Below are 13,012 nucleotides of genomic sequence, written 5' to 3'. Positions count from 1 at the left end.
CTTACTGGCCATGTTCCATCTGTGCAGCGCAAGTTACGGTGTTCAACATATAAATATATCATTGTATCGTTACATAAATGAAATTGTGGTCACATTAAGACTCAATTACGGCATTTAATTACCTACCTCCTTAGATGTGTAATATAGGTTAGGTGTGAAGTATACAAACATTTTTTTTAATTCAGTAGGTAAATCTTCATCCGTACCTACTCTTTTTTCCGCTTATATAACCTATTAATACCTAAATTTGACTGACTATAATTAACTGACTAACCGTTAATCAATATTGGAAACTATTAAATTAACGAATTATAATTTTTATTCATTAACTTCTTTATTATTATACTGTGTGTTCTGTTATGTAAGTTCTATCTAGTCTACCTAGCGTACTAATAACTGTTAAAAATTTGGAATTAATTCATCTCACATCACAGTTACAAGGTTACAATATTTTTTTTAGTTTAAAATAAAACCCACAAGCTTGAATGCTTCCAAAATCAAACAAATCCTATTAGACATGTTTCCACCGAGCGATTTCTCTAATTCAACATTGTTTCTTCCTCATCCGTCATATGACGTTTCTTTATAAGTATTTGCAAAATGGTTTTTTAGAATAAAGCAAAGTACCATTATAACATTAAAAAATAACTAAACGATTGAGATTAATAAGATTAAGATTTGTCAGAGACAGCAGGTTTCCTATCGGTTTACAAATTTTTGATGACATTTGCAGCGTTGCAGTAAATACTTAGCTAATACTATCCTATTTGTAGTACTCTACTCATTTAGGACCACATAATTAATGAATATAACTATATTTTATCTTCTTACAAAGACAAAAAAAAATGGAAGCAAGAGACATACTTATCTATTTTTAAACTTTTCATATTAAGTAGATACAAAAGGTACCTATAAAAAGACGTAAGCGACCAATTCACATTTACCACGCTACTATTTCACAGCATTACCTATAATTCGTTTTTTTAGCATTAGAAATAAGGTAAACAATCTTGATGTGTCTTTTAATTGAAAAACACATTTTAAAAATAAGTTACGGCAAATATGTAACAATTATGAATCTAATACGATCATTTATATTCTTCTGCTTTCATAAGTAATAGTTTTTGATTTTTAAAAAGCGTTTTTCAATTAAAAGACATGTCAAGATCGCTTACCTTCTTGCAAGTTCTTTCTAATGCTAAAAAAACGAACTATAGGTATAGGTATGAGGCATTCGTCAAGGAATCCTACTGAAGCATTTGTTTATTTTGTTCAGCATACAAGCCTCGCAAAAACACGAAAACTAGGTGCGTATGAGATCACGAGCCGAAACAGCCTTTCAATGATAAACCCGTATACTGACGCTGAGTCACATCACAGCAGTCACAGCAGCCGACGTTTCCGCCCAATAAACAAACGTTATATTACAAACATTAACCGTCAATACAAGCAAAAATTTAACTTTACTACTCCCAAGGCGACGCTTCCACGGGACATTACATTTTAAAAAAACGTAACGCGTCCAAATATTAAAATTAAAACATCCTATTTAGGCCTACCCGCCGCTCCCGACAAACAAGACTTTTTTTTAATCTAACTTTACCGTTTGTAAAAATTACTATTTAAATATTTAAACTTCACCCGCTAATTAACAGGGATTTAACCCTTCCGTCGCCGAAACTCACTTTAATATTTAATCCAGTGGAAATATTTGACGCGTATTAAAACATGAAAAATTAATGCTGAGCACAACCCTCGCGCTTCGAAGGAATGCAAAAATCCTAGATATCCACCAAGAGTGTGGTCTTAACGCAGTAAATCATAAACATGAAATTCCTTGTAAGTAATTCGTTTGTTCTTATATAGGTATAAAACAAAATTAATTAAAAATAAATAAAACGAAATTAGTTAAAAATAAAGGAGCAACGCTAATACATTCTATCGTTAATATGAATATTTAGGGGTATGTAGAATCCTACTTAATTAAACCCTATTTAGTAGTAAGAAAACATAATTTCATAATTACGAGTAGGTATTATTTTTTATTTAGGTATTTAGCTGTTCCTACCTACCTAGCTGTTTTTTTATGTAATTAGTAAATGAACATATAAAAAAAAACTAAACAATAGGTAATTCATCTAACGTCAAGAATTAGGGGTTCCGTATAAAAATCACAACAACGGGTAGAAACAAGCGTACAAAGTTTTCTTAAACTCAAAACAGGCGAATGAACAGATAAAAAAAAAATATATAATATTCACATCACTTTACCGTCGCTCGACTCGGGCCGCAGAGGTGCAACAAATGAAACATTCACATTCACACGTAGTGGTTGTTGGGACGCGGTAGAAACGTACCTTGCCGTGGTGCAGTCCCGGTACAGCACGTCGAAGTCCTTGCAGGAGAGCAGCTTGCAACGGTTCACGCCCGGCTGGATGGCGCCCAGCCCGCGCAGAATGCGCACCTGCTCCACGTTGCACACCAGCGGCACTATGTCCAGTCTCTTCAACTTCGTATACACTGTATGCAGCCCACCCACCAGGTGTTTAAGGAACAGTTCGAACGCCTGCGGCAGGCACAACATAGTGTCCCCTTGGATTATGAACGCGGCAACTTTCTGTCCTCGATAATCAACTAATTTACACTCGTTTGCCGAAGGGTCTGATGTCGAAATGGGAGGAGGGCTGCCGTAGCGCGGCGGCCCGTGGTGGTGCGCGGCCGCCATCAGCTCGAGCGGTGAGTGGTGCATCATCTGCAGCGAGCCGAGCAGCCCTAGCCCTGGCGGCGGCAGCGGCATCCTCGGCGCCAGCAGCTGCGGCGGACTCATGGCCCGCGCCGGCGACGCCGCCTTCACTCTCGGCGAACCGCCTGAGGACCCGCTAACTTCGCTGGTGGTCGACGCTGAGTCCACGGCGGACTCCATGCTCGCAATATCAAACTACGCGCGCATCACACACACGCCCGTCGCGCGCGCCGTTTCGCGCAACAATAAATAAAAAGCCGGAGCGAAACGAGGGCGCGGCCGCGTGCGCGCGCCCGCCCCGGCGGCTCAGTCTGATTGGCCGGTCGCCTTCGGAGCCCTAATTCGATTGGGCGACGACGTCGCCGCGGAGTCTCCGCCCTTTTTTCGTGTGCGTTCAGAGCGCGCGAAGAAACGTTTCTGTTTCTTTTGGGTGTTGTGCGGTGCGGCCGCGCGCCGCGGGCCGGGGGTGTATTGATAAAGAATGTCACCGGCAATCAATATGAACCGAGGTGCCGGAGAGCGAGTCGTACGAATTCCGCACCAGTAGAACACAATCGCACGCTATGATGCCATATCTAACCGATCTTCTCCAACGCACGTGGTATCCTATCAAGTAAAACTTTTGTTGTAATAGCTCGATTACAAGTTTGTAACTTTGATCAATTGCTACTTTGAATACCATACTATACTTGGTACTTATCCGATAACTTGAAACAAACTTTTATAACACAATTTAGCTGTATAGCTATATAGATATATTCACCTTTTTATAATTTTTACATTGTGACATTAGGTATACAGTAAGTACTTAGGTGAAAAAATACAGTGTATGATAAATAAATGTAGGTAATACTTAATATCGATAGTGTTGAAGTAAAATTAGTTGCAACAGAATGTGAGTTTAGCCACAGCTATTATACTCGTACAACGTTCACCACTTGATTGACTACTGTTCTGCTCTTTACACTGTGGATGCAGGACGCGTTTCGCGATTATCTCTCTACCTACCTATTGTCGCCACTGAAATGACATGTCGTTACGTATTTAGTAGTATTTTTTTTTTCACTAGGTATAAATACAATTATAGAGTAGGTAATAAGCGTAGCATATTATTGAAGTGGCTCTAGCTGTTTAGGTACCTACAGTTGTAAACTTAAATAAACAAACAATTTCTGCTGATATAATGAATCTAATCTTCTATCTATAGACATATGCAAAGCAGTCCCGTTAGAGTCTGTGCGGAAAGAGAAGAGTCGTGAAATGTATGGGATCCAATACATTCTACGACTCTTCTCTTTCCGCAAAGACTCTACTTTTAGATAGATAGGTACAGTGCTACATCAAATTGTAAAAATTAATAAAATGGAACTAAAAGCGAAACATATAATTTGACTTTGACTTGTCAAAACCACATATAGGTTAACAGTAATCGCAATGCGCAATGTCATTTATGTCACATACTTGTAAATATTATGATCCTTATTTATTTATTTATTACTATTCGGAGATCCAACATTTTAAATGTTTTTATTTTTTTTTCATATTTATTTTAAAATATTTCTGTGTTAAACTAGTTATTTTTCGAAAGAAAGAAATAGTAAGCATAAAAAATAAAGGGGGCTCCCATACAAAACAAACACTATTTTAATTTTAACGCAACCCCCACCCCCTGCCACAAGATCACGTGATAATTATGATGCGAGCTTTTATGTTTTAAAGTTGGTGCGATGAATGTTTTTATTGGGTAAATACGCATATAAAATAGAGCGGATTATTTGATCTGATATAATTTTTCAGTAGGTAATATTGTTGTTTTTGGCTTTCCCGCTTTGAAAAAAAAATTACACAGGGCTCTCCCATCGTGATCATTCGTGATTATTTTCTTACCCCCACTCCCCTCCTAAACGATCACATGATTTCTGGACGACCCCAAAGTGGAAAAATTACAGTCCTGGTTGAGACTTGAACTCACGGCCTCTGGGTCGATACTCCAGCGCTCTGCCATCTGAGCCACCAAGATCTCATCCATAGCCAGCAAATCTTTCCACCATATGGGTCAAGGGGACCCTCTCCCAGTCTGGTCTGGGGAGTCTCACCCAGGACAGTAATTGTTCCACTTTTAAATTTATTCTAAACTTAGTAGCATCATTCGCAGACGTTTCTGCTTGTTATTAATTGTGTTCAGGGCTCTAGCTCAGGGCCCGTAGTGGCCGTAGTAGGTGAAGAGACCGGACCACGCGCAAATAGTGAAAGTATTTATTGTTCCTATTATATTTATTTAGGCATATTACAATGCACTTATGAATGGCAGAAACTACCACCTCATGTGAATTTTTTGAGCTGATAAAAAGTTTTATAGTGTTATTCGTTCTCAATAATTTCTTTACCGATTTCAAACCAAAGCCAATTACATTCGACAACAAAGAGCCTACGCGTCTACCCATGAATGAAAACAGTGGTCGCGAGACCTCTCGACAGAGAAAAGGAGTGATCGAGCACCTCTCCAACGTTGCGAACGTATTGTTCGGCACTCGGAACACTCTTTACACAGACTCCTTTGCTATGTTCACAACAATTTGAGAAGTGCGATTGTATGTGAGTGGAAGAAACATCTTAGGTTTTTAAGCAACGCAACTTTCTTGTAGTTACTTATTTATAGTGAATGCTTAAGTACGTTATTGTTTTTGGAAGTGTTTGCACTTTTGTGTCCTGTTTTAACCTGGTGTAAAAGTCGGTCAACATGATCCGGATCCATGATTTATAATTGCATATTTTTTCTTTTCCATATTTTTTTCAAGAATCAATAATTGCAAACCCCGAAAAAAACCGCCTAGAGAAACTTAAAGCTTATAGAGTCTGTTCGGAAAGAGAAGAGTCGTGGAATGTACGAGTATTGGGCCCCAATCATTCCACGACTTCTCTTTCCGCACAAACTCTATACGACAAAATCTGTATTAAATCGTTATTTTTTATTGTTATAAATATGTCGTTATCAATCATATTTCAGAGTGGGGCATCTGTATCACAAAGGACACTCTTATCTTATTTGCTGAGACAATAACTAATAATGGCTTAAAACGTTCGGGAGCTTAGGTACCTACCTAATATTTGATGTTGTCTTACTTAAAGGGAAGTCCACAAGTTCCATTTTTGGCAGTTTTTATTACTTCCATTCTATTCGTCATATTTCTGTGCCTCCAGTGTAAAAGGGTTTAACTCGAGTTTGTCCAAATTACAAATTGTGCCACTAAAAGGTTTATTTCACGAAACTACATCTTTTGTGCTGACACCCACAGCCCTACGACTTCTAGTTTCTGAGATATCGATTGTGAAAAAGGGTTAAAGTTTGTCAAAAATCTAAACCATTATGTTCAAAACGATTTATTTTTATATTATCTCGTTTAAAAAAATGGTTTTTATGAGTCGTGTTACGAACGATGGTTAAAGTTTAATCTTAGTGAATAAACCACATTTCAAAAAACATTCGGTGTAAAGAAATCAAAATTCACTTAGATCTATTTCAACTACCGGGTTTAGTTCGTAAATAACGGTAAAACTTAAGTTTTATTATTATTCACAAACAATTTAAACGATGTCATGAAAGGTAAACGAAAAAAGCGGCCAAGTGCGAGTCGGACTCGCCCATGAAGGGTTCCGTATTTAGGGGATTTATGACGTATTAAAAAAACACTGCTTACTAGATCTCGTTCCAACCAATTTTCGGTGGAAGTTTGCATGGTAATGTACATCATATATTTTTGTTAGTTTTATCATTCTCTTATTTTAGAAGTTACAGGGGGGCGGGGACACACATTTTACCACTTTGGATTAAGTGTCTCTCGCGCAAACTATTCAGTTTACAAAAAAAATATATTAGAAACCTCAATATCATTTTTGAAGACCTATCCATAGATACCCCACACGCATGGGTTTGATGAAAAAAGTATGTATGGGGAACCCCCAAATTTTTTTTTTTCTGTTTTTGTATGAAAATCTTAATGCGGTTCACAGAATACATCTACTTACCAAGTGTCAACAGTATAGTTCTTATAGTTTCGGAAAAAAGTGGCTGTGACATACGGACTGACGGACAGACAGACAGACAGACAGACATGACGAATCCATAAGGGTTCCGTTTTTTGCCATTTGGCTACGGAACCCTAAAATAGGAAAAGTTGTTGTTTATTGAGGTGAGCGAATTCAAATATCAAAAAGAAAGTCGTAAAAGAAAAGACATCTGAAAGATTGATTATGAAATAATTGCAGAACCATAACAAAAAAAAACAAAGATGGGGAACAAAAACCAACAAGTGCAACAGCTAGCCTAGCCAAGGTGACAATCGCTATGGCTTCGACAACGAACGCTTTTTTGTCTCTCTATCACTCTTCCTTATTAGTGCGACAGTGACAGTCGCGTATCGTTCGCTACGGAGAGTTAGCGATTGGCATGTTGTCTACGGGACCTGCTTGGTTGTACTGAACTATTAGCAATTTCAGCAGAGAATGAAAAGAAATTAGGTCACTTTTTAATTACCTACATCTATATATATAAATGCAAGTGTCCTGACTGACTGACTGACTGATTCATCAACGCAGAGCCGAAACTCCAAAAGATAGAAAGTTGAAATTTGCACACCAGGTTTCATTTGTAAAGTGTACACGAGATAAGAAGCGGTTTTGAGAAATTCAACCCCTAAGGGGGTTAAAAAGGGGATGAAAGGTTGTATGGGGTGCAAGTTTTAATTTAAGCTTAAAACTTTGTAAAAAGGTATAACATTAAAAAACAAGAAAACTAATTTCAGCGATTTTGAAAAATCATCCCCTAAGGTGGTGAAAAAGGGATTGAAAGTTTGTATGGACATCAAACATTTTTTCGAACACGGGACTTGAATCTTTGTATTTGGGGATATTATTAAAAGACGGGAAAAGTAATTTCAGCGTTTTGTAAAATTCATCCCCTAACAGGGTTAAAAAGGGGTTGAAAGTTTGAATCCATTACAAATGCTTTGAAACTTCTTAGCATAATAGCCGATTACAAAAAAAGTAATTGCAACGTTTTTTGAAATTCAACCCCTAATGGAGTTAAAAAGGGGATGAAAGTTCGTCTTGGGGTGCAAATTTTATTTTAAGCTAGGAACTTGAAACTTTGCAAAAAGGTATTAAATTTAAATACAAGAAAACTAATTTCAGCGTTTTTGAAAATTCATCCCCTAAGGTGGTGAAAAAGGGGTTGAACGTTTGTATGGAGATCAAAAATTTTTTTGAGTGCGGGTCTTGAATCTTTGTATAAAGGCATATTTTTAGAATATAAGAAAAGTAATTTCAGCGTTTTTGAAAATTCATCTCTCAAGGTGGTGAAAAAGAGGTTGAGATTTTGTATGGAGAACAAACATTTTTGTGAGTGCGGGGCTTGAATCTTTGTACAAAGGCATATTATTAGAATACAAGAAAAGTAATTTCAGCGTTTTATAAAAATAATCCTATAAAAGAGTTAAAAAGGGGTTGAAAATTTGTATGGGGTTCAAATTTTATTTTAAACTAGGAACTTGAAACTTCGTATAAAGGTATTTAATTAAAAGAGAAGAAAACTAATTTCAGCGTTTTTGAAAATTCATCTCTCAAGATGGTAAAAAGGGGTTGAAAGTTTGTATGGAGATCAAACATTTTTGTGAGTGCGGGTCATGAGTCTTTGTACGAAAGCATATTATTATAATACAAGTAAAGTAATTCCAGCGTTAAAAGGGTTAAAAAGGGGTTGAAAGTTTGTATGTGGTTCAAATTTAGCCAGGATCTTGAAACTTCGTAAAAATGTATTTTATTAAAAGAGAAGAAATCTCATTTCAGCGTTTTTGAAAATTCATCCCTCAAGGTGGTGAAAAAGGATTGAAAGTATGCATCGGGCGCGATTTTTTTTTAATAGTGGATTTGAAAATCTTCTAAGGGCCACGCAAGAAGGATTCTATCGAGAATTTTTTTTTTCAGTTAGGGGCTTGAAACTTCATGAGTAGGTAGTTTGTGACAGACAAATCTCATGATTTGTATAATTATTAACAAATTATTAACAGTCCCTACTGCTATCTTCTTTAGGTGGTCGCCGACATCTGTCAGGGCATGGCAATTAAAGAAGAAGAAGAAGACTACTATATTTTGCCGCATTAATGCTCTCTGCTCATGTAGAATATATTACCACCAACATACAAATCCACGCGGACGAAGTCGCTGGCAACAGCTAGTTGATAATATTATTCTTTTGGTTTGTTTTTTACCATTATTCTAAAAATATGCAATATTTAATTCCCAAAATGGTTTCTTTACACAATACAAAAGTTCAAAAAGATTTTAGCAACACTAGAGAAAGTGCAGTTTAACCTTTTCACACATTCATTAGTTTTGTGAAAAGGGAGGGAGGGAGGGGAAGGGATTCAACTATCTAAACTAAAAACAAAAACTTATTTTTTTTAGAAAGAATGCAGAGAAAACACCCTTTGAAACGGCCATACTGAAAAATTTCATTTTTTGAGATTACCCCTTTTACACTGGAGGCACAGATTTAATCTTTGGGTAAGCCAAGGCCTCATACAAGGTGTAAAAAAACAGTGAGGATCCATTTAGATATTCGGTGTCGTGTTCTGCCCTAGTAGCATGGTAGCATTTTTATCGTTTATCACCATACCTGTCATGTTCTAACAAATATGTAAGTGCGAAAGTGACGGGCATAGTGATAGTCGATAAAAATGGAACCGTGCTGAGCCCGCTGGTACCGAATATGCAACGGATCCCCACAATTTTTGTGACATCTTGTAGATCAAACAATGATGCATGGTCTACCTACTTTTTTATCCCCCGATGCAAAAAGAGGAGTGTTATTATTATTATGTTTGACGCCAATGTCTGTGGCAGCGTACTTTGCAAAGGATGGACCGATTTCGATGCGGTTTCTAGTTGTTTTCCAAAATGTTGTAAGCCATGTTTAGCATAATAAAATGGATATTTTTGTGATGTAGTTTTATGACACATAAAATCACAAAATTTGGCAGTTTGTGATGGTCGTATCACCATACATAGTTTCATAGCTTTATTTCTATCTTAAAGTATAGTTGACTATCATTCTTAGCTACATACTTAGGTATACTTACTTAGTTCAATCCCAGTAAATGCTTTTATTTTTGTTCTATGGAATAAGAAAGAACTTACCATATAAAGTGTAAGCTACATAAAACGAACAAGTTTAGCTAAAAAAAAATAGCCAGCGTCCTCTTTACTATTCAGTTTTTATAATCTCATTTTCTACGCATTACCATAAGTATGGTACGGAATATTTTACATGGATAATCTCACTCATATCAGAAACAAACAAATTAACCGCACTGAGCTTCTTATCTATCACTGAGATTTCACCATCATCCAAGCCTACGTGACATTATTAATCATTACTGTACCTAATGTGTAATCTTGTGTACATACATTAAAGTATATTTGTACTTGAAATTTTGACATGCCGTATATATATAGATAATATCATTAATATCAATGTAGAAGGGAAAAGTATATGCGTTGACAGCATCTTTTATAGCATAGTTAGATAGGTAACGAAATGATTTTATATCTTTGCTTTTAGCGGTATCAAATGCTTCGGAATTTTTGGAACTCAGGGTCGGATTTCTGATATTTTCTCCTCCACTTTATATGATTTCCGGCATCCTCTTTTGTGAGACCACTGGTACAGGCACGCATGTCATCCCTACCTATGTCATATACCGACTATTCTTAGCGTCACCTTAACTTGAAACTGGCGAAGGCGACGTACTTAGTCTGACATTTGTTTGGTGCTTGTGTGTTTCGTAAAAAGTGCATGACCGTATATTTTATTTTGAGCACCGCATTACTGCCATATAAAAGGAACTGTCCAATATGCCTAAATGTTAGATATAATATAGTTTTATAAATATGTCCATTCAATTTGACTATTTAAATTGATTGAGTTTAATTTACAGGATTAGGATACAATCATGAAAACGTTTTGGTTTTCACGTCATCTTTTAATTCGTGACTATATTGTCAACAAAACAAAGGTTTAATTACAGAGAAGGATGGGAAGAGCCCACAAAAAGTATCGGAAATAAATGGTGTCCCCCGAGCAATAAATCGAGCTGAACATTGCGAAACTGCAACAGACTGCGCACCGCCATCGTCGTTAAACTTTATTTTTATATTAAACCCGTAACTTCAGGACGACGCCCACCAACTGTAATCCCCGTCGTGAAATTTTTCACTGGAATAAATACAAAAAATAACGCAGCATTATTAGGTACCTGATTTCATATCGCAAACAGATGGTCAGTGGATAGCACGTGGAAACGATGCGTTTTGAATTTATTATGGCTATATTAATATTTGGCGTAACCCTGAACAAAATTTTAAAGTAAGTAAATATATCATCATATTCAATTTACAACTGCAAGTTGCATCCTATTCGATTAACCAACATAGAACCTACCAGTTACAAAATATAGAGTTATATTGTACATCTCAATAAAAAAATATAAATTCAGAAAAGATAGCAATTAAGAAGGCAGTCTTTTATACATATATCTATATTAAAATTTTATTTAGTTTTAAATGTTAAGTATTTGATTTATACATACCTATACACAAAACAAACATATTGGTTTAAACCCTTGCATTTTTGGAAGAGCGGGCGGCTCATTGTTTACATTGCTTGTGTAGGTATCGTCTATTGACTACGACTACTACCTAGATATCATAGGTAACCTCATTAGATCCTAGCGTATACAAAATGCCTATATTAGAGGCGACCAGTCATTACGTTGATAGGAACGCACGTTATACCCAGAGGCTGCCATGACCATAATCATATTGATTACTTAGACAAAGATGCGCCAAATTTAATTATTTCCAGATGTTGTGCTAGAAATAATTTTCATACACGGTGATTAATTTTATGCAATTATGTCATTATAGCGAACATTTTTCATTAGGGAAGCGCTTTCAAGAAGACCGCTCGGTAAACCAATTACAGAGCTTTTGGATGCGCTTTTACTGCAAATAATGCTACCGTTATGCACCCCCCTCTTCAAATCGGGACCTCGGTGCCATGCGTTTATGCTCGTGAACTATGTAATTAATTTTGGGCACAATGTAAGTTGCGGCGTTTTCGATAATTTATGTTTAACCTTATTTGCTTTCCGTTGGACATAGCTGAACATTTTACGGGAAGATGTTCGTTAGATTTCGTTAAGACTTAAGGAGTTTACATGGCTACAATTTGGAAACAGTTTAGTAGACGAGACGGTATACTTAATTGCGTTTTCTATATATTCAGACCTAGATTACTTAGGTATAATTATATCAGACAATAAGCGTCCATAAATTCCACATGGGTCAATGATTTATAACTCAAGATAGGTTATAGGCGTTCCAAAATTGAAGCGCTTGTGACAAATTGGACAAGTTGCCTTTAATCGCGGCTGGACAAGCGGGAAATGTGCACGTTCTAACGACCTCCCGCACACCGAAAGAGAAAGAGACGAGCTTATGTTTAACAACGAGTGTGACAAAGATCGATGGAATGAAAAAAAATATCAAAAATAACAGATTTCTTCGTAGGCACAGAAATAAATATGGAAGTATTTTTTGTGTTCCTCAAGTATGAGTATAACCTATCTATGGTTATATAATATCATTGACATGGGTTGCCTACATAATTCAGATAGGTACCAAGTGGAGGCAAAAGGTCTAGTAAAGTAACTTCATATCTATCATACTAGGCAGTAAAAAGTAGGATATTTTTGGGACACCATTAGTGTCTACTTGTAGTAGTAGTAGTAGTAGTAAAATACTTTATTGTACAAAAAGAAACATAAAATATGAAAGAACACACATCATTAGTACAAAGGCGAACTTATCCCTTTCAGGGATCTCTTCCAGTTAACCCTTGAGCAATTGAGGGAGAATTGGAGAACGGTAGACATAAAAGCTGTACTAATCGGCATAAAGATAAAAGATTTAATATCCTACAAGATAGGTCAAACCTATATCCTACTATAAGTATATACAAAGTATGGGATATGAAATATAACAAATATGTAAACAGTTATATATATTTGAAATATATAATACATATAATACATTCTATATGATATAATACATATATACTAAAACTACCTAACCGCATACATCTTTTAGATTCAAGTTCCGTCAGAAAGCCATAACTTTTTTAAATTCGCCTTTAGCGATGCGACCGATTGA

At 36.3% G+C, this 13,012-nt stretch overlaps 1 protein-coding gene and 1 long non-coding RNA gene across 9 annotated transcripts in view; one reads left to right on the top strand and one right to left on the bottom strand.

Annotated features, from left to right (window-relative positions):
* The window catches only part of LOC134649796 (dachshund homolog 1), a 180,194-nt gene extending 176,777 nt beyond the window's left edge, over positions 1–3,417 (bottom strand). For all 8 annotated transcript variants that reach the window (XM_063504626.1, XM_063504632.1, XM_063504645.1 and 5 more), the window contains exon 1: positions 2,358–3,417. In XM_063504626.1, the coding sequence (XP_063360696.1) occupies positions 2,358–2,923 (566 nt within the window). In that variant the 5' untranslated portion in view covers positions 2,924–3,417. The remainder of the gene's footprint in view (positions 1–2,357) is intronic.
* Positions 1–12,759, top strand: part of LOC134650158 (uncharacterized) — a 93,360-nt gene extending 80,601 nt beyond the window's left edge. Inside the window, exon 2 of the long non-coding RNA XR_010097025.1 lies at positions 12,587–12,759. This is a non-coding gene — a long non-coding RNA (uncharacterized LOC134650158). The remainder of the gene's footprint in view (positions 1–12,586) is intronic.
* The last annotated feature ends 253 nt before the right edge of the window (positions 12,760–13,012 follow it).

The sequence above is a fragment of the Cydia amplana genome, chromosome 1, assembly GCF_948474715.1.
Source record: "Cydia amplana chromosome 1, ilCydAmpl1.1, whole genome shotgun sequence".
NCBI classification, from domain to species: domain Eukaryota; kingdom Metazoa; phylum Arthropoda; class Insecta; order Lepidoptera; family Tortricidae; genus Cydia; species Cydia amplana.
Note: the sequence above shows the minus strand (reverse complement) of the source record. Positions and strands in the feature narration are given on the sequence as shown.